Raw genomic sequence first — 22,430 nt, forward strand, 5'->3', positions numbered from 1 at the left:
GCCCAGTCTAATCCAAATCCCATTGTCCCCTTATCTGTCGCCTGAAGAAATTGAAATGAAGCCACTTAAGAGATCAGCCTACCTGAGAGCACTTCACTGAGGATCAGCCTCACAGGGAGAGCTGTGTCTGACTGCGAGGTTTTAATTTCATTTGGGCAAAGGTTTAAGTGTCTGCACCACCTGACCATTGCTTTTGTGACACATAGGAGGGGATAATTTCAAAATAACTGCTTTTATTTTATTCAAATGTGGGGGCTATAAGATCTCCCGCTCCTGAAGAAATGTGAATGTGTGGGTAACCTGCTGTCATGAAGGTTTTATAATCTGCAATATTGGAGAAGTAATAAGATGTTGTTGTTGGTTGACCATCTGGTTGTACATTCTTGGTGTCACGGTTTGCTATTTCATTTTTTAAAATTTATTATTTTTACTGACGAGAAGCAAGTAATGAGAGTTTAGAAATTTCAGAGGTGTTTTAGAAGCAAGAAATTTAGGTTAATTGCTTAACATGGTTAGATTTTGTTTCTACCTTGTACAAAATGGGAAGTAAAAGGTTGGCTATATATTTTTTTCTTTTTTCCCCCCCCAAAGATAAACTGGAAACTCCTAATCTTTTCCTCTCTGGCCCCAGATTGGACCTTTGAGCTTCTATTAAAAACAGTCTCTTTGTCATAAGGAAGAGTCTGACATAAATTAGAAGAAAATTTTGGAAAGAAAAAGCACACACAGAAAGGACCTATAGAGATTTCATATTTTATCTGTCCATTCAGAAATATTTATTGAGATCCCAGTATTTGCATATTGTGCTGCCAGACCCTGAGGGATTTGTAGAAGAAATCTTAAAGTCATTCTCCCTTCCTTTGAGGAGCTTAGTGCTTACTTGGGGGTGGGGGGGAGATGACAGCGACATATGAAACAGTTAAGTTGTAATTAAACACAGCATATGATTAAATACCAAAATGTATAGTTCCAACAAGAAATGCTATGAGTTCAGCAAGGGGGGGGGGGGTGATAACTCAGTGGCAGTACTGTGTTCTGCCTACAAATTGGCACAGTACAGCACTATTTGTATGAAATATCTTACACTTGTTTTTTTGGCAGCCTTAGGCCTTGACTTCCAGGCAGCATTAAGAGCCCACGACAATATTTGTACTCCAGTCTCCCCAGAACTGGCTTTTTGTTGTTTTGTTTTCAAACAGACAGAGTCTTAGACAAACCAGAGTGCCCAGGAGAGGCTGGGACTTTTGACAGTCATAACCCCTTTCCAATATAGAATAAGAAACCAGCTCCGTCATCCTGTTTTTCAATCCAGCCGCACTTATCCCTTGGTGGCAAATGCTCCCTGATACCGACAGGCCATTTAATTTGAACTTAATGTCCGTGACGGACGAGCTAGCCATCAAGGGTCGGATGAATTGATGGCTTTGGAAAAGTGCTGATGAAAATCCCCATGGTCAGGACATTGGAGAAGGAGCCCACACAGACGTAGGGGAGTTTGGACGCAGATGTGCTCCCAGCAAACAGGGTTCCCCAACCCTTGCTCAAAGTACTGTGCCCGAGGATGATGCTTAATGAAACTCACTGGCTTCCTGTTCTATTTTTGTCATATTCAAATGAGCATAGAGCTCAGAGATGAAGCCACGGGGCCTACATTTGTACAAATTGAAAAAGGAGAGGAGAGGAAGAAGAGGAAGTAAAATGCTTATGAAGTCTGATGCCCTTTCAGGGACCACATCCCACCCCTCTCCGACCCTTGGAGGGACAGATGAATGCCTTCATCACTTGGCTGCTTTTCGATCTTGTGATTCATGAATTTTCCATTTCTTTTCAAACTCACGGTTGCTGGGTCTCCTCAACCCCTCCATTTTAACCTCAGGCCTTGAGGAGGCGTAGATAACAAGGATGTTCTGGTCTCTTGATATTATCCAGTGGAATAGTTGTGGAGTTCAAGGCTTTTGAGCATAACACAGCCCTTGCTGTTCCTTCTTTTTGTCAGGTTGCTGGCCTTTCTGGTGAGGCAGGAGCTCCCAAGTGAGCGTGACCTAGAGTGGCCGAGACAGCCAGCAAAAGAGTGCACCCCACTCTACCCCCCCCCCCTTAGCTCCTGGTCATGTTTATTAGAGGACTTGGCCCCAACCACAGCTTAAGATTTATTTGGGACATCCTCTGCGCTGCCAGACTTGGGAAAGTGGCCCTGGAAAGTGTTGTTCCCATATCTTTCGATATAATTGGGTGTCTGTCTAAATAAATGCTTTGTAGCAGATGGTTATAGAATGGCTTATCACATTCTTGGGGAAGACTCTGCCCTCGAAATATTTATATTTAATTCTCGGACTACAAAGTAGAAGATAGCCTTATTAGTGTCTTAATAACAGAAAGATTCCCATAGTAGGTTGATATTCTGGGAATGAGCCCCAGACCTAAAATTTATATAATATGTAAACCATTTCTTGGACTTGTCCTTTGCACCCGGGTTTTTCTTGAAGGGAGCTCTTTAATTTTAGAATCCACGAGAGGATGTGCTTTGGGTGTGTTTAATGATGTCATCCCGAGAGAGGCCACAGGAGCCAAAGTTCAGCGTGTTTTCTGCATTGGTTTTCTGCTTGTAGACATGATGGAAAAAATGCTCTGCTCTGGTCCCATTGCTTTTCATGGTTTTAGCATCACGTTCCCATTCTCGCTCAAAATCAATAACCCTCTGCACAGAGCCTGCCGTTCTGTACTGAAGCCAAGTATGAGATATTTTAACTAATGCATGTGTGGGGTTGCTGTTTTGTTGCCTTTTCCTTTTTTGGATAGGTGTACTTTTAAAGAAGATTGTGTACACCCAGAGAACCATGAAAACTGGCTGGATATTTCGTCGGGAGCTAAAAAGTGCCCTCAAATTAACCTATTCCGAAGCAGTAAAGATAAGGTAAGAGGAAAGATTATAACTTGTCTCTGTTGTCTCATTTTGCACAATTGATGCTAACTTCCTTCTGTGTGTGAATTATCTTCTAGCATTAAAGAAGCTTAGTTAGGAGAGTCCATTCATTTAGTTACTAATACTGAATGCCTGGCAGATGCCGTACTCTGGGCGAGATGCTAGAGAAATAGCAGAGAACAGAGAGATGGTGAGCTGCCCTCATGGAGTCTGTTGTCTTGTAGAGCTGAAGACTACCCTCATTCATTGAATTTAAAGAAAAAAAAAGAACTATTAATGTAGTAGAAAAATGTATTGTTTAAAAAAAGAAGAAGAAGAGAGTGCAGATTCATGGTCAAAAAGATTACTTAAGGGACGCCTGGGTGGCTCAGTTGGTTAAGCAGCTGCCTTCAGCTCAGGTCATGATCCCAGTGTCCTGGGATCGAGTCCCACATTGGGCTCCTTGCTCCACAGGGAGCCTGCCTCTCCCTCTGACTCTGCCTGCCACTCTGCCTGTGCTCGCTCTCTCTCTCTGACAAATAAATAAATAAAATCTTTAAAAAAAAAAAAAAGATTACTTAAATGTGACTTAAGGGTAGAATGTTATTTTATGGCCCTTCCCCTAATGCATGCAGGCTTCTCCTAGTAACTGTCTTATATATATGGCTTTAAGCAGTACTGGGAGAGAGGGCAAGAAACCACCATGGCCAGTGAATATTACAAATGTGGTCCCTTGGAAATCCAGTGGGCTCTTGTTATGGCCATACCACCATTGGCAGGCCCTCCGCCCTGTCACTGGCCAAGAGAAAGGACGCAATGAGAAGCATATGACTCAAACATCTCATTCACGCACGGTCCATGCCCTATGGGAATATGGAATTCCTGCCTTGTAATTTCAGCAGTGCTGTAAGGAGACATTTTCTCCCTAATTATAGTTCTTGTATTATGAATAATTGTACAGAATCCCCATCAGCAGCCAGTTGACCTGTCTGTTGAGCTTGCTCTGTTTTATTTGAATGCCACATTAACAAGGAAATGGGCCACTTTCTCTTTTCCCGTACACTTTGCCATTTCAAATAGCAAGAACCATACCACTTAAGATGATTTAACATTTAATAAAGGAGAGCCAGAGCATTTAATGAGTGATAAATAATAAAAGAATAAAGCTTTCAAGTCATAACTGATCAGAACTTACGGATTTAAAGTTATTTGGCTGTTACCACTTTCTGTTGCCTTCCGGCAGGTTGGGGTTGGGGGGGAGGCTGTGAAAAAAGAACTTTCAAAGCCTTCATCCAAAACTCCACCAGCCCTGAGTCAGACTGAAAAAATTGTGTGAAGAAGATGCTTAGGTATCTCAGCATAGGTGTGGTCAAATTTTTCTCTTATCAGTCTTAAAAATAGCTAACTTTGGTTCTGATAGAGAATGATTTTTTTTTAAAAAATGATGTTTGAATACACCCAGGGCTCTGATAAATGGTTAAGATTATGCAAGATTTTTTTTAAATCATTTTGAAAATTTTAAGGGTGCCACTTCAGCTCAGGGTAGTAAGAGAAAGTAGCTTGTTTATTGTATGAAAGATGCTGCTTATGCAATTTGCTTACCAATCTTTGGACTCGTTGGTATAAATTAATCACCATTTCTATCTAGTTTGGAACATTGCAAAAAATATTTACCACCCAGACAACCACTAGTGCTTTCTTCTCTACCCAAATCCCACTGTGGTTTACCCAAATCCCTGTAGAAGCTTCCCACACAACCATTACCTTGCTCTCCAGCTACCATTGCTCTCAAGGTAAAGGAGATAAGAATTTAGTAATCTGAGTAAAGTTCATCTTTGAAACCAACTTTGGACTGATTATTTTAATAACATTGATAAGACGTGATGCCATCGCTTAGTCATATTGTCTGAAAATATTTCCTACTCTTGTGGTCATCTGTGACTTACCCTAACGTTCCAGATCTTTGTTGATTTAAGTAATACCGGATCCTGATCTACAGAGATGGCTGTCTATAGCTTGGGTCAAAGAGTGTTGGCTACCTGCCCACCATATGCCTAGTAACATTCTAGTAGCTTTCTGAGTCCAGAAAGACCCTGATATAATGCAGAGCCTCTGCTTCCAAGAAGCATCATCTCTTTACACAAATCAATTAGAAGATTGTATATCCTCATCCTCATTACAGAATCGGCATTAACAAGAAATAATTGGAGCAATTCCAGTTGGCTTGGAGGGATTTCGTGAGGTTTTGTTGAGCAAAAACAGCAAGATGCAGAAAAGTATGTGTAGCATGATCTTGTATTGATCAAAAACTCAATATATGCTATTGATATATATAGCATATATGATATGCTATTGATATAGCATGATCTACTGTATATGTTTATGTCTCTATATAATTATTTGCGCATGAAGAAAAAATATGAACGAATTCTTACTAGGTCGTAAAAATGGGCTCTCCTGATGGCGGGACTGATGATGTGGTGAGAGGGAAGGCTGAGACAAGTAGGAAAAAAAAAAAAAGAAAAATGAAATTCTCACATACACAAACACAAAAAGGATGTGTGACATCCCATTTTTGCATTATGCAAAATCATTTGTTTACCTATAAAGAGATTGTAACAATCAGTGAAAATGGCTAATACTAATAAAAACAGAAAAGACAGAAATAGAAGTATCTCCTACAAACAACAGGACTCTTAAGGCAGAAATACCAAAAACATTCTTTTACAAATCAGATTGAAAACAAGGACTTCCACCATCACTGATGCAACGAGCATTGTTTTTAAAGTTGTGTTTGGTGCAGTAACACAAGAGACAAGTAAGATATAGTTATGGGAAAGGAATAGATTAAAAAGTATCCCTATTTGCTCATCTGAAGTGGTTGTATATCTTCCAAATCTAAATATATTAGCTTTTAAAATTACTCTAATTAAAATAAAAGTGCTAAATGTTCAACAAACATTCAAATATCAATAACATCAAGTGAGGTAAAGGAGTTAAGGTCAATTAATAAAAGATCCCGTTCATCGACAATAACCAAAATACTCAGGCATGAACTTAAAGGGTGAGGTGTATACCTTATATTTTAAAATCACTTTCACTGGAAGATACATGTTGAAGACAGCTACCAAAAACAGAAATTTGGGCTATGCAATAGCTTGCCTTAAACGTTTTTTCTAATGGTAATTAGTGGGGCAGTGGTCTATTGCAGCTGTTTATAACTCACGATAGAAAAACCTTACCAATAAAAAAAAAAAAGCATAAATAAAAATAAAAGCAAAACACACAAAGTATTTTCTTGGAAGTTAGGAAAAAACATCTTGAATACATCCAGACACATACTACGTATCTGGGCAGTAAGCTATCATAAAAATGTCATTTTTTCCTCAACCTATTTTCTAGATTTCATGTCATCCCAGTGAAGATTGGAATTAGACTTTTTCTTAAAAGTAATATAAATTTCAGCTGGAGTACTAAGAACTGGTCAAGAATATCCAAAATGTATTTTGGAAAAACAGAAATGTATTTAAGCTAGACCATTTCCATACAATTATAAACTTGTAGATAGCAACAATAACTCAACCCATGATTCTGTTTAAAAGTAGGAATATAGATCGTGGGAATAGGCTACAAAGCTCAGAAATAAATGTAAAAATTGTAAGATCAGATATCATAAACTAAGAAGGAACAAAAGAATTATTTCCTAAAAGAGGCTGAGATAACAGACTTACAATATGGAAAGATAACAATTCGTATTTTACATTAAATATAAAAATTTAAGCTAATTAAGAAATTAATAGAAAAAGCTAACCCTAAAAAACAGAAAATAGAAATGGGCATCAGATAATTGGAAGTATAATTTCCTTAGCTCTGAAGCAATGTAGTATGCATTAACAAAGGGAAAACATTCATATACTTGTCATTTCAAAATATATAACAAGAAAGATAACTAAAGCACAATTCAGGAAAACATTTGCAGCAGGCAAGATATTCATTGCAAGATATTAAATCCAGGAGAAATTAAAAAGATAAACACCAAAGAGTGGACAAAAGCTTACATTCTCACAAGAGGAGGTTTAAAGAGTTAGACATAGTTAGGGGAATATGTTCAACTTCACTAGCTATCTAATAAATACAAATTAAAGTGATAAGATATGCTAACATCTGGCATTGGCAATGCCAATTAGTACAACCTTTTTGGAGAGCAATTTGCTGTTCTGTTTCAAAAGTCATAAGTATATTCATTTTATTTGAAACACTAATTCCAGGCTTTAAATTCTGAAGAAGTAACTTGAAAGAAGCAAAAATGTAAGCATGCAGATGCCATTTCGGTAGTTTTGTAGACTGAGAAACCTGGAAATAACCACATTGTTTGGCAATAAGCAGAATGGTTAAGTAAAATAAGGTCTGCCAACCTGCTAGAATGTTGTGCAGCAAGCTCTCTGGCTCTGGGGGAATTACCAGCTAATTGACATTCAAACTCTCTATTTCATTTGACTCTTTGTGTCTTCATTCCCTCTCTATCCAGCTTAGTTGGGGAAGGAGCTGTCAACCTGATAAGGATTCCCAAGTCAGGTTTATTAAGCCAGGTGTCAGCTTTTTATCCCTACTTGCCTGGAACCCACACTCACACAAAAAATACCTTCAGATCCCTGGCTACCTACCCTCTCCTTCCACTGCACTTGAAAAAACTTGCTATTTTCAGGTCAGCTCCAACCTGGCTTCTGCTCCAGAGTTCCCTGTAACTGTTCTTGCTGAGATCACTAGCGAACTCCTTGTAGCCATTCCAGCAGACACTGTAAATCCTCCTCTTACTTCATCTGTTGGCTGTGTTCTTGAAACCTCTCCCATTGCCCTTGCTCCCTTGGCACACCCTGTCCATGCTCTCTTCCTTCTCTCTGGCCATGCCTCAGCCTCCCTTGCTGGCTTCATCTCTCCTTGACTCCAAATACTGGAGTTGTTTTAGACCCCGTTTGGACTCTTCCTGTGGTTAGCTCTCTACTTTCTCTAAAGACCATTTTATCCACTCCCTCGTCTTCATATCTCGTCTCTGTGCTCATTGTCTCCTTTATCTCTAGCCCAGATTGCCCCTCTGAGTTCCAGGCCCATATCTAACTTGACCTATCTCTTGATTATTACACAACTATCTTGAACTACAGGCAAACACAATTGAAATCTTGCATTTTCCACCCAAAGTCTGCCTCTCCCTCGGTGTGTCACATCTCAGTACACGGTACTTCTTTCCATCTGCTTTCCTTACCCAAATCCTCCATATCCACAGGCTCTACTTCTCGTCCTGCCCCATGCTACTGCTAAAGAGTATCCTGAATCTGTCAGTTCTTTCCTTCTCTACTGTACCATCCTAGCCCAGGCTTCTATCCCAGCTTGGAGATCTCTTCACACCAGATGGCCATCCAGTTTCTGAAAGGTGACATCCCCATGTTTCTGCTAGACTATAAGCTCTTCAAGGGCAGGAGCCACAGCTATTTTGTTCACTAAAGCACTTAACACCTTGCACCGCCCTTGGCGTGTGTTAAGAGATTGATAAATAGGGAACCAATAAATGCAATGATTATGGTTACGTAAAAGCTATGTGAGAATTGGAAGGAAATATGGAAAATTTGATTTCATAAGAATTTCTGATTCTGTTGTTGTAGCATTTGAGTAATGAAATAAATTTAAGGCCTGTATGCATACAGGATAATATATGATCATGTGTTGAGATGTGTGTGCATCTGGGTCGAAGGAAGCAGCATGAATGAGAGCTCAGCCATTTATTGGAGGTGAGCTAGTGGGAGTAGTCTGGGTTTCGTTTTGTTGTTATGCTCTAGTCTGCTAGAGATGGTTGGGTTTCAGTCTAGGTAAGGCTGGATTATAAGAACTTTCCTTCTCTGGCAAGTTTTTACGGCTGAGAAACAGAGTGTCTTGAAAATGGAAAGATGGTGCTGACCCCAGGACTAGATTAGATGTAGCAAGCTTATTTGAGGACAAGAGACAGCAGAGTTTGAAGCTGGCCATTTGGAAAGTCCAGGTGAAAGTCAGAGGTATAACAAAAGATGAACACCTCCCAGGGTGTCTGGGGCTATGGCTCTTCGTCATAGGTGGCAAGTTACCACTCCCCTGCTCCCATCTTTCTAATGCTTAGCCCACCTTCCCACCAGATCCCTTTCATGCACCTGCTGCCAAAGGAGTCTACCACTGGTGTATTAATTCCTTGAATTTCCTTTTTTTCCCCTGACTTTCATTTTCTTTTTTTTTTTTTTTTAACTGAAATGCAATCACCTAACATTGTGTAATTTTAAGATGTACAATGGGTTAGTTTGATACATTGATCTATTGCCATACAATTACCACTGTAACATTAACATCTCTGTCCCATCACACCGCATTACTTTTTTGTGGTGGGATAACTTTCCTCTTTCAATATGAGCACTGGCTGCCTAGTTTGTTTAGGTAATTCCTTTTGGGAAGAAGTTGCTTTAGGGGAAATTTCAAAGTTTTCTCTTTGTGTCCATCTGTGTACACACACATACATATAGCCTCCCACCCCAAAACTCTGATTGTATGTTTGCCCGCAAATGAATCCTTAATTTTAAATAGATTTCATAGGTCTCCTTCCTTAACTATAATCTAATAACAGTACCGGTAAGAAATAAAGAAATGAAAAATGTATTTTAGCACCCAGGAAATCAAGGTCCAACTTCTTAAATAAACCCTGGCCCAAACAGAAACAAATGAAAAAAAAAAATCACCTGTTTGGATGGGAATACTTAATATCACAAATATATAAGATCTCCTAAAACTGATGCATATACTTAATACAATTCCAATTAAATTCATTGTCTCCCCACCCAGTTTGGGTAAGATAATCTTAAAATTTATATGGAAGAGCGATGTCTACGAGATGCTAAGAAAAGTACAAAAATAACGATAGAGATTTGCCTTTTCAGATGTTAAATATATTTAAAATCACAGTAGTAAAAGCTTGACATTGGGATAGAAGTAAATCAATAGATAATTGGAACAGAGCAGAATTCAGAAATAGATTCTAGATACATGGTAATTTAATATATGACAAAAGCAGTATTTCAGGTCAGTGAGAAAAGGAGGGTATTTTTTAAGTAAGTGGTTATGACATAACTGATTAACCATCTGGATAAAAGTAAAGATGGACTCTTATCTCATACTCTACATAAAAATACCTTCCAGATAGGTTATAGATAGAAGTTTAAAAAAAAAAAAAAACAAAGATGGTGGAACAATTTTATACTTGTCTATAAGCTAAAGTTTGGGAATAACTTTAAAACCAAGACAAAAACATGATACCATAAAAACGTCGTGTGGGGTAAAAGATAACCACATGTACAAGTTGCAAGACAAAGAGATTAGGAGAAAACGTGTCAGAAATATGGACAGATAAGGATTACTATCTCTACAGAGCACTCTTGAAAACTGATAAGAAAAATACACACAGAGCAGAAAAAACGGTCCGAGAATAGGAATATGAGATTCACAGAAGGGCAAAGCAAATAGTGGGTGAAACCTCTCTTTCTTTACCTCTCCGGTCTGAGAAGTTCTCCTTGTCTGGCATGTCAGAGGGTGAGTTCATGTAAGGCTCGAGGATGGATGGAGAGGGTATGAAAACAACGACGTGGTTCCTGAATCTTCTTCTTCCCCACACAGACTACAGTGACTGTGGTGGGAAGCTTCCCTCCCAGGCGCGCGGAGTGGGAGTGCGCGGTGAAGAGCGCGGACACGGGCAGGCAGCTCTGTAGGGGTAAAAGTCCACCAAGCAAGCCCTGCACCTGCAGCATTCCCACGAGAGCGACCTACAAAGGTAGGTGGACTTTTGGTTGTTTTTTTTTGTTTGTAAGTGAAGAAAGCAAGAGAACCTCCTGAGCACAGATGGCCCAGGAAGCAAGTTGAATGGGAGGGAGAGTGTCTAGCCTCCCTCCCCCATAGACTCAGTCTTTGCCTACCTCCCGCTCTACCTCCCCCCTCCCCTTGGCTGTTCCCCTTGGCTCTCCCTCCTCCTAGGACTCCAGCATCCCCCTCTTCCGTGTGAGTGGAGGATGACAGCAGAAGGGGGTGCTGGAGACACCCATGGGGTAAAGCTAGAGACCATTGGGCTGACCCTACCCAAAGGGCTCAGGTAATTCAGAGATCGGAAAAGCTGGGAACACCCTGGATAAGATGAGAAAATAGGACAGCTAATATTCTATCACCTTAACATCATTGTATCCATTCAGAAAGGAAGTATTTTTCGAGTATCTACTATGGCCCGGGCACTGTGCTAGGTGCTGGGGATATGGTGACCGAAAGACAGCTGGAGGTGGAGACAAGTAGACGACTTGTTACAATGCGGTTGTGTGAATGCACAGAGAACCGTGGGAAGTGGAGGGAAGGGGCACCTAACTGAACCTGGGCGGTGGCTGACGGAATGAAGAAATCTTCCTGGAGGATGAACAGAGGGGAGCCGCAGAAAAGGGAGAAGAGTGTTCCAGGCAGAGACCAACTATTATGATGGCTAGTAAGAGAGAAAAGCCAAAAGAGCCAAAAGAGCCAAAAGAGGTTCTATGTGGTTCAGGCAAATGGGGTAGGGACAGATGGAAAGCAGAATGATAGAAAATAGACACCAAAGAAGGCACAGTGTCTGGTGTAAAGAGCCATTTACAATCAATAAATTTTTGTTGAATGAATGAATGAATGAATGAATGTGGCCACAGGTGGAGGATGTCTAGAAGAGGAAAGGAGTGAGCTGTGAAAAATCAGATAGAAGAAAAGCCGTTGGGGTGATCCCAGTGGGGGGGACCGTGAAAGCGGGTGCGGAGACAGATAGGGATGGAGAGACGTGGACAGATTCCAGAGATAGCTAGGAGTTATTGTGGACACACTCAGGAATCTCCATGGGCAAGAAAGACGAGAAGTAGGGTCACATCTTTGGTACAGGCCTCCTAACATGGGACAAGATCATGATAGAATGGAGTTTTGGGGTGAGAGCTGGTATTACTCAGTTAATCCCAAATCTCTCTGAAGGGAATTTAGTGCACCAAACCAGAGCCCCAAGCTTTAAAAAATGCCTCTCAGCCTCTGGGCTCTTGGTGACTGTTTGGGATCAGATGGCTTGGAAAATGATTCCAGTTCTCCATTTTTCTTTGTTTACACTATGCAGCCTTTGTGATATGCTTCTAGTTAAATGTGGTCATTATAACGCATATATAAAATCTGTTTTTCAAGTATTTGCAATCACCTTGTAAAGCTCTTTGGTTGCATTTACAGCTTCTCTCCATTGCACCTGACCTCTGCCTGCCTTTTTCTTGGAATGCCTTGCATATTCTCAGCCAGCAAACTCACTCCAGTCCCACCTCCTGTACTCACCCAGCCCATGGTCATTGCCAATGTCCTGTCTGTGCCCTCACCCCTTTCATCAAATCCTGTTGCCCTTCTGCTCTGAAACATTGGAGGAAGAGTCACTTCCTTCATAACAGTCCAGGCAGTTTGGGCACCCCTCACAGGCCCCACAGGCACCCCCATCTTGGTAGGCAGGTGCTACGTGGAACTCAGACCACTCATAGGCTGTTTCCTTGAGTGTCCGTCCTGTCATTGTTGGGTTTTTCCACCTAAGCCATTTAATCTCTCATAGAATCACTGTAAATCCTACCAGAGCAGAGATCAAATATATACGTTTCCTTGGGATATTTCCCAGTAGTGTTTTGTGCACAGCTGACATGAAGAAAAGTGCAACTTTTCCTGGTGTTCATCACTGAACCTTGTAGATTCCACTGAAATGTGTTTTCCCTGGGAGTCTTTCCATGCTTCCTGTCTGTATGTCCATTCTACCGACATTTACAAGTGGCTGTGCCAATACTCTTGCCGGGAGGTCACTCTAGCCCTCAGACCTCGGGTCTTTGCGGCCGGGGGTTATCCTTTCCCACATAACCACTTTATGTGGACAGAATTGTGTGTGGCATCCTGACTTCCAGAATGAACTCTACTGCTGTAGAGAAGTGTCTGAAGGTAAGGGTTTTCAGACTTTGGGAATCTCACGCTAATAAAAGTTCACGACGAAAAGTAAGGAGTGCCAACCAACTTACGCCAACTTCTTATTTGGCCAAGTGAAGGCTTTTATTTTCAAAGGCTTGTCCTCTGTCTTCATTAACTCAGAAAAGGAAGACAGTATCCTACCAACCGGATGTCGGTGAAAAACTCACAGAGGAACACTGGTTCCTGGACACGGTGGGCTTTGAGGGGGCCACTCTGGGCTGTGACACCCAGCCCCGGCTGTACACAGTCACGTCATGGGGGAACATGCCCCACCACAGAGTCCCAGAGGCTCTCGACATGTGTTTCATCAGGATATCAAGGAGCATGGTCCTGGGATCTGTTTTTATCTGTTTCTCAAGTGATTCTGACACACCACAGTGTTGGGGAGTCACCTTGGATACAATATAGAAGTTAAGGACATACATGATCTATGACATTTCTCCAATGCTGATTGAGCACGGTTTTTATCTTTCTTGTTACTTTATTTTTTTGAGGGGCTTCTACCCAGTGAGTATGTTTTCCAAAGCAAATAAGAGAACTTTCTATCATAGATTTGGCAACAGTTGACTCTAAGAGGCTCATGGAAGCCGGCCCATGGGAGGCACACTTCGAGTCTGTTGGGCAAATATTGGTAGTGTGGATGTTGCTGAAGCTACAGGATTTTCGTCTCTAACATTCTGGTTAGCATGTTCTAGGCAGTTCTTGCTCGGTGACTTGTTTTATTCTTATGCTGTGGCCAATTACAAGCTGAGATAGTGATCCCGGGGAGAGGATGAGATGTAAATGGGCTGTAAAATGGCTTTTTCCTAGTGATTATCCATGGGAGGCTTGGAACGCGAGGTGGGCCCGGGTCTGTTTGGAGGCTTGTGCTGTGCACTTTGGCTGCCTGATGTGAATGGCCCACGGGAAGGAACCACATACTGATTGAAATGCTGGCAAGCAGCTGGCACAGCCCCACCCTCTATGCAAAGGAGGCAAAAATATTTATTTTTTGCATTTACGGCTTTGCTTGACGATAGCGGGACTCCACCGTAAATGACATTTTTTTCCCCTTTGCTCCAGATGTTTTGGTTGTCAACGTGACATTCTCCGTCGGCTCTTGGCGTTTATCAAAAAGATTCAACTTTACCAACTGCTCATCATTAAGAGAGTAAGATTTTATTTGAAATTTAAATATTCTCTCATTGGTTTTAATTTATTTATTTGCTTTACGCCTCCATCTCCTCCGTAAAGAACTCTTTTGTGGGGTAGAACTTTCTACAGTGCCTTTTGGAGCATGGCCTAACGGGAGATAGGGGGGCCGCTGAGCTCATCACCTGTCTCGTTCAAGCCCTAATAAGGAAGGTGAAGCAGCTGAGGAGAAAAACTGGGCGTAAGTGATCCTACCAACAGGGAAATACGTTTTCCTCAGACCAAGAGGCGCCTTGGAGTGAGTCCAGGGAGGGGCATGGTGGGAGGGGGGCCGCAGTGTTCTCCCCTGATCTGAAGGACGGCTTTGGGAACTTGAGTCAAGGGAGAGGGTGGGAGCATGAGCCAAGGGAAGTCATCAAGGAGGAGGGCCAGATGAAATCTCTTTCATCGAAAGACCGTGTTCATTCCCACCCCCCACCGCCAACTTTTCATACCACCTTTGGCCGTGTTGGGCTACGTACCCCCCCCTGAGGTAGGGCCACACCTCACTCCTTGCTTCTAAAGCAGAGAGAAGATAGGGAGGAAATGTGTTTCTCAGATTCCTGATTTTCCAGTTGAAAGATGGGTTGGAGGTTCCCATGGAAACAACAGGAAGCTGTATTATTAGTGATTCTATAGTTCATTCAGTCGTTTGATTGACCGACTCTGTGGGTATCGAATGCGAGTTTCTTTTGGCCTGGCCTGAGAACCACTGTGGCTGGGGGGCGGGGGGGATGAGTTCAGGCTCAAAACAGAGTCGGAGGGCCTCTCTACTGCTAGCCGAACAGGAGTGCCGGGACCCCATTTTCACCACTGTGGCACTCTTAAGGAGGGATCAAGTTCGGTTATTTCTAATAAACTGGTTGCATTTGGGGAGGGGGAAGAAGCCAGGCTTGGAACAGAAAGCCTCAGAAGTCTGTGAAAATGGGAAAAATGGGGGGAGAGTTACAAAGAGTTTGATGGCTCAGTCAGAGCTGAAACAGAAAGCAGGTACCCCTTCCCCCATGTAGAGGCCAGGAGGAAGGAGGTGACTGGCCCCCGGCCCACAGCTAGGTCATTAAGAACCAGCTGCTCAGACCCGCCGTCCCCCCAGAGGGGGAGGGTGCCCTGTCCTTGAGCACCTACTTCTCTTAGGAAGAGGCTCAGTACAGGACCCACTCCTGAGGGGCCGTGGTGGGAATGCAGATCACAAGCCTGCTTCGAGCACACTTAGGTGGCTGCATACACACTTCAGGGAGCCTGTGTTTCCTTCTCCCATCGAAGCGGCCATTTCTCTAGATCAGAGTCACAGAACACTTTGGCTTTCTTTCTTTCTTTTTTTTTGAAGACCTTAAAATACGAAGTGTGTCCCCTCTCCCTGCACTGGCTGTCCTGCAGTCCCGGTTGACCTCCTGCAGCTGTGTTTCCAGACCAACCTCAGTTTCTGTTTCTATTGTTCCTTCAACTCTGATTTTCCTATGACGAGCTTCTCAGGTCCTCTGCTGTTAATCCCCACGTGATAGGTTATTTGATGAGTAGTAGATGCAGTTCTTCCTTAATTTGACTAAAATCAAATTCTGACACCCCCTTCCCTTTACTTGCCAGGCGATACTTACGGTCTCGCATCTTCTGGGCAGTTGAGGGGTGTCTCCACTCCAGCGAGTGAGGGCGTGCTGATCTCAGGGTGCAGACGGGGAGGTCGGTCTCCAGAGGGGAACTTACCTGAGGGTGGACAAACCGCAGAACCAGAATCAGAAACAGAGCCTGTGGGTTCTTGTTATCTACCAGCGCAGCAGGTGATCCCAAGCTTCCGGTTTCCATAGCGACAGCCCTGCAGGTGTGATGACAGTCCATCAGCCCCCGGGGCTGCCCAGAGCGGGCACGAAGTCAGTGCTGTAGCCTAGCCTCAGAGGACCGTCCTCTCTCCCCAGGGGTGGGGGGGGGTTCATCAGTCTGTACAGGATTTGGGGTCCCCCCGTTTTTTAAATGCTCGCACCCCGCATCATAGAGGGAATTTCTAGGTTATGGACATTTTCCTAAAAATGCAGGAATTAAGTTGGTTTTCCGTGTTGCCAGGTGTCCAGTGTGTATTGGAACTGGCTGTGCTTGGTGTAAAAGTGAGAGGAAGTGTATCCATCCCTTCACAGCTTGTGACCCTTCTGATTACAAGCGAAGCCAGGTAAAGTACCATTTTTTGGTGTTACAAGGTTTAACCAAAAAATAAATGTTTGTGGGGCACCTGGGTGGCTCAGTGAGTTAGGCCTCTGCCTTCGGTTCAGGTCATGATCTCAGGGTCCTGGGCTCAAGCCCTGCATCAGGCTCTCTGCTCAGTAGGGAGCCTGCTTCCCTCTCTCTCTCTCTGTCTGGCTCTCTGCCTACTTGTGATCTCTGTCAAATAAATAAAATCTTAAAAAAATAAATAAATAAATGTTTGTGACCCCCCAGTCCCAGTCTGTCTTTCATGTTTGTTTCAAACTGTAAGTGTCCCATCTGTTTGGGTGTTGAAGGGCTATTCTTCATTCCAGGAGCACTGTCCAGTCACTGTGGAGAAACGGACACCACCCGAGACAGCAGGAGGAGGAAGATTCACGGAGAATAGGAGTAATAGGACCCATTCCGGCTTGCAGGTCAGACCCGGTTTGGGACTCCTAATGGAAAAAATTCCCCTTTTGAATGACAATAACAACTCCTCCCACTTTGAGCTCCTTTTGAAAATGCCCTGTTTTAATTTCCACCAAAATTCCCTTTTTTACCTTCGATTTTTAACCAAGTTTCACTTAATTGGCTCAATACATCAAAGGCTGTGCACTCACATAAAAGAAATTAAAATTCTGTAATTATGAAAAATGATATCGTTCCAGTAGGAGTAAAATCTTCAAGGTGACTTGGCAGCTCACTCTGGGGGAGTTAGAAGGAAGCAGAGAGCGCACAGTACTGAGGGGATTTCAGTTCGACACATTGTGGTGACTTTCCTGGGGGTTATTGGGGTGAAGGGAGTCTATGCAAAATATACCAACTAACTTCCTTCAGATTGCCTCTCTTTACTTTGCAGAGGTGACGTGACCCATAGTTAATTGTGTCAAAACAAAGAGTTGTTTCTTATGACATACACTTTTCCCCCAAAATTTTCTTCATGGGAAAATATTTTCCATCAAATTTTCTTGGAAATTCCATGGATTTCTTGGAAATTCTTGCAAATCACCAAGTTCAACCAGCAGACATGTCTGAAAAGTAAGGATAGGACAATGTGAACGTTCTAGTGGTTGTGCCCAGTGGCTGACTTCACTGAGCCGACAGGAGTTAATTGAGCATGTACTAGGTGGTGACAAACAGAAAAGGATAGGTTCTTGCTCTTATGAATCTGGAGGTTTAGCAGGGGCAGACAAATTAAAACACGACATTTCTTTTTCTAAAAAAAAAAAAAGACTTTGTTTTCTATTTCATGACTAATCTATGGCTTTGATTTATCCATTTGCTGTTATTTAAGGTCAAGTGCCAATATAGTAGATAAGTAGCACATTTTTCATCGCTACTGAAAAGTTGATAATAACTTCCGGTGAATAACTACCAGGCAGAGGGACTGTGAATCAAAATGGATTACGAAGTTAATTAAAGGCATTAGAAAGCCTTGGTGTGCCAGTCTCTCCAGATTTGAAGTCTTTGAGGTTTTATTAAGTGGTGGGCTACTACTCTTCTCTTCCCATTAGCTCATAGAACTAAGACAGAATGACAGGTATTTGGATCAAGAATGCAGTGGCTTCTTTTTTTTTTTAATTTTTTTTTTTTTAAAGATTTTATTTATTTATTTGACAGACAGAGATCACAAGTAGGCAGAGAGGCAGGCAGAGAGAGAGAGAGAAGCAGGCTTCCTGCAGAGCAGGGAGCCCGATGCGGGGCTCGATCCCAGGACCCTGAGATCATGACCCGAGCCGAAGGCAGCCGCCCAAACCACTGAGCCACCCAGGCGCCCCAAGAATGCAGTGGCTTCTTAAAAGAGTTAAATTTCTCTTTTGTTGCTGTTTTAATTGTTTCCTTCAGTTTTAGCAAGACACACCTAACAGAATTTACCATCTTTGCCACTTCTAAGTATACAGTTAGTGGTTTTAAGGACATGCACCCTGTTGGAGAACCATCACCACATTCCCTCTCCAGAACAGATTTCACCTTGCAAAACTGAAACTTTGTACCCATTAAAAAATAACTTCCCATTTTCTCTCCCCCCACCCTGCCCCCCGCCAGTCCCTGGCAACCACCATTCTACTTCCTGTCTCTATGAATTTGATGACACTAGGTACTTCATCTAAGGGGAGTCATATAGGAACTGTCCTTTTGTTGACTTACTTCATTTAACATAATGCCCTCAAGGTTCATCCATATTATTAGCGTGGAACACGATTTCTTCCCTCTTGAAGGTCGAAAAACATTCCACTCTGTGCATATAGTACATTTTGTTTATCCATTCATCTGTGGATGGACACTTGGGTTGCTTCTACTTTTTGGCAATTGTAAATAATGCTACTATAAACATGGGTGTACAGATACCTCTTGAAAACCCTGTTTTGATTATTTAGGGAATATATCCAAAAGGGGACTTGCCAAATTGTATGGCAATCCTATTTTTAATTTTGGGGGGAATGCCGTGCTATTTTTCATGGTGTTCTGCCATGTTACATTCCCACCAACAGTGTACAAGCATTCCAGTTTCTCCACATCCTTCTAACTCTTGTGATTTTTGTGGTTGTTTTTAATGGTCACCATTCTAAGTGGGTATTAAGGTGGTATTTCATTGTAGATTTGAGTCATTTTCCCTAAAGGTTAGAGATACTGAGCATCTTTTCATGTGCTTATTGGCCATTTGTGTTTCTTCTTGGAGAAATGTCTGTTCAAGTTCTTTGCCCATTTTTCAATCAGGTTGTTTTGTTGTTGTTGAGTTCTTTATATATTCTGGATATCAACCCTTTATCAGATACATGATTTGCAAATATTTTCTCCCATTCTATAGGTTGCCCTTTCATTCTGTGGATTGTAGACTCCGATGCACAGAAGTTCTTAATTTTGATGAAGTCCAGTTTTATTTATTTTTTTTTTTAATTTTGTTGCCCATGCTTTTGGTTTCCTATCCAATCATTGCCAAATCCAATGTCATGAAGCTTTTTGCCCATGTTTTCTTCTAAGAGTCTTAAAGTTTTAATTCTTACTTTAGATCTTTGGTCCATTTTTAGTTAATTTTCATATATGGCATAGAGTAAGGATCCAACTTCATTCTTTTCCAGGTAGATATCCAGTTTTCCCAACACCACTTGTTGAAAGACTGGCTTTTTCCCATTTAACGGTCTTGGCACCCTTATCAAAAATCATTTCATCAGATATGCAAGGTTTTACTTCTGGGCCATCTGTTCTGTTCTGCTGGTCTATATGTCTGTCTTTATACCCCTCTCACACTGTTTTCATTACTGTAGCTTTGTAATAAGTTTTGAAATCACAAAGTGTGAGTCCTTCAACTTTATTTGTCTTTTTCAAGACTGTTCGGGAAAAAGTTAAATTTTATTTTGAGGTAATTATAGATTACATGTACTTTTAAGAAAATAATACAGAGAAATCTTCCATATCTTTTGCCCAGTTTCCATCAGTTGTAACATCTTGCAAAACCATCACACAATATCACAACCAAGAAATTGACAGGGATAACAGTCAAATACAGAACAGCTCTATCATCATACCCCCTTTCCTCCTCCCTCTCACTCCCCATTTCTAGCCCCTCGTGTCTACTAATCTGTACTCCATTTCTATAATTTTGTAATTTCAAGGAGGCTGTATAAATGGAATCATCCTGACATGCCCTTTTGGGATTGGCCTTTTTAACTCAACATAATTCTCTGGAAATTCATCCAAGTTCTTTTACAGATCAATCGTGTGTTCCTTTTTTATTGCTGAGTGGTAATCCAGGCAATGACTTTTAAAATTTCTTCTATATTAGTGTCTTCCTGTGCCTTTTGACCTTTGACACTGGGCTGTTAAAAGAACTGGCTGGGTTACCAAGAGGGCAGAGCGAGGCTGAACACAACTGGGAGCCCAGGCCCATCTCGAGGGCTGCTATGCGAATGACCCTTCTTAGTCTGGAGAAAGGTATTTTGTTGATACTGGAATGTTTCCTTTAAATATATAGCTCAGGGCAGAATCCCAATTTAGGATCATAGGGAATGGTGTAGTATTGGTCACAGGAGGGATTTCTCCTGCTCTGCCATATACGACTGTCTTTTGTTATCCTGGGGATGTGTAACCCCACATTTCCAGTCTGGGTCCTGTGTTAGCCTTGATTGAAGTACTGAACGCTCTTCCTAGCAGAGAAGCCACTGAGAGCTCTCCCTCCATACATCTTTCTGCGTCACCCCTGTACCGAGTGCTTCCCGTGGGCCGGGCGCTGGAGACAGGAGATGGCAACAGTGCAGACATGCTCTTTGGCTTCATGACGCTGAGCTAGAGGTGACACTTCCTACAGGTGTCGTTTTGAGCATCTGGTTGATGCCATTATATCGAGCTTCGTAGCTGTAATGAGGAGGGCACAAATGAATCCAGCACATGTCTTGCCATCAGTCTCACGAATCTTGTACATGAGTACATAAGAAAGAATATAAAATAAAAATATTAGCATAGGAGAAGCACCAGAAAGTATGCCAACTCAGAGAGCCTGGCTGTGCCCACAGCCTTGGCTCAGTTGTTCCTATTTATTGATGCCCAGTGCCTGGCAGCTGACGGCACTGAATCAGCGTGGTTGGTGAAGGTTTTGATGGACAGATGGATTGATGGACAGAGATGGAACTTCAGCCAACCGCTGAGGGACGAAACACATGGAGACAGAGGACTGAGTGTTCTCAGCAGAGTGGCTAGTGTTAGCAAAAGCATAATGGGTCACCAGAAAATTCCAGGGCATCCATACCTGGTGGCGGGGAGACCCCAAGTAATTCAGTCTGACCAGAGATGGGTGCAGGAAATCCAGGGACACAGGGCTGACATGACCCAGTAGCCGGCATCTGTGGGGCCTTCCACACCAGGCCGAGGAGCCTGGCTTTTGTCCTCCAACAGCTGCAGAATGCTACTCGAGACATTTATCTTTTAAACTGGGAATTGGCTCATCCAAGGACATGGCACTTAGGAGACAGGGTTCCTGGTTTAGGCTCGGGTTGGGCCTCCTGCCGTCATGCTGGTCCAGGCACCTATCCCTAGTCCCTTTACCCGAGCTACAAATATGGTCATGTATCGGGGAGGGGGCTGCCTTAAGGAAAGGCATCACCACAACAGGGAAGTGAACTCCAAATTCTATGTTTGCCCTTTGGCTGAGAAGTGTTTTCAGCTGTGGAAGCCAGTCTCTCCCAGGGGGTTGGCCCCGGGGACCCTGCACTCACTTCTCTTCCTTTTCTTAACAGTCTTCCACCTGCTGAGAGAAGCGCTGGCTGCTCTCCCTTTCCTGTTCTCACGGAAAGGTTGTGAAGGTCTATGATATGATGTTGTTCTAATATTTGCTACTCTTCGCTGTCTGCTTATCTCGGTCGGGTGGAAACGCGCCCTACAAAGCCATGTCTCCTGCTCCCGAGCATTCACCTACGTTCCCCGTGTTCTTTCTTTGTCTTCCTCACCCCTCCTCTTCTCATCCTCCATCCTTCCGAACGTGCATCCTAATTTCTCACAGGCAGTTCGAATCAACTCCTTCACAGACCTAGCCTTTAGCAGCGAGATGAAGTTTAGGACCTACCTTGTTGCGTGGCTTCTGTGGGCGCAGCGGTGGGCTCCGTGCCGTTGAAGGCACCGGCAAGTGTTTATTGATCCAGTCATTCAAACCGTGTTTATTGAGCACACTGTGTGCTAGACAGGGGGGCAAAACCTGTGCCTTCAAGGAACTTGCATTGCAGCACTTACAGTATATTGGAGGAAATAAAATCCATTTTCGTGAAGCAGTTCAGTGCGTGCAACAGAAGAAGGAATAAGAAGGACCGCCGGGCTGTACTAGCTGGCACGGTGGTGACCCACAGTTGCTGAGCCTGTGCTGTGTCCTGAACACAGAGTGGCTCTTTACGTGAGCTCACAGTGTCCCCATTTTACAGACAGAGAGCTGTTGGCGTGCAGAGGATAGGTAGCTAGTAAATGATAGTCAAGAGCTCTGAACACAGGCAGTTCTGATGCCGGAGCCTACAGTTTTAACCACTACGCTACTCTGTAGGACCTCGAAGGAGGGAAAGAAGCATGAAATGATGTCATGTTCATGGTAAGAGTCAGTCTGGAGGGGAGAAAACTAACACTGGCTTCTCTTGGCATTTAACTGGCAGAGCCTGGCCCGTCC

At 42.8% G+C, this 22,430-nt stretch overlaps 1 protein-coding gene across 1 annotated transcript in view; it reads left to right on the forward strand.

Annotated features, from left to right (window-relative positions):
- Nucleotides 1-22,430, forward strand: part of PLXNC1 (plexin C1) — a 140,623-nt gene that overhangs the window by 51,133 nt on the left and 67,060 nt on the right. Inside the window, exons 5-9 of the mRNA XM_059187533.1 lie at nucleotides 2,800-2,914; nucleotides 10,586-10,739; nucleotides 14,009-14,096; nucleotides 16,172-16,274; nucleotides 16,621-16,722. Coding sequence (XP_059043516.1) covers nucleotides 2,800-2,914; nucleotides 10,586-10,739; nucleotides 14,009-14,096; nucleotides 16,172-16,274; nucleotides 16,621-16,722 — 562 coding nt within the window. The remainder of the gene's footprint in view (nucleotides 1-2,799; nucleotides 2,915-10,585; nucleotides 10,740-14,008; nucleotides 14,097-16,171; nucleotides 16,275-16,620; nucleotides 16,723-22,430) is intronic.

Source organism: Mustela lutreola, chromosome 8, assembly GCF_030435805.1.
Source record: "Mustela lutreola isolate mMusLut2 chromosome 8, mMusLut2.pri, whole genome shotgun sequence".
In the NCBI taxonomy this organism is placed as follows: Eukaryota; Metazoa; Chordata; class Mammalia; order Carnivora; family Mustelidae; genus Mustela; species Mustela lutreola.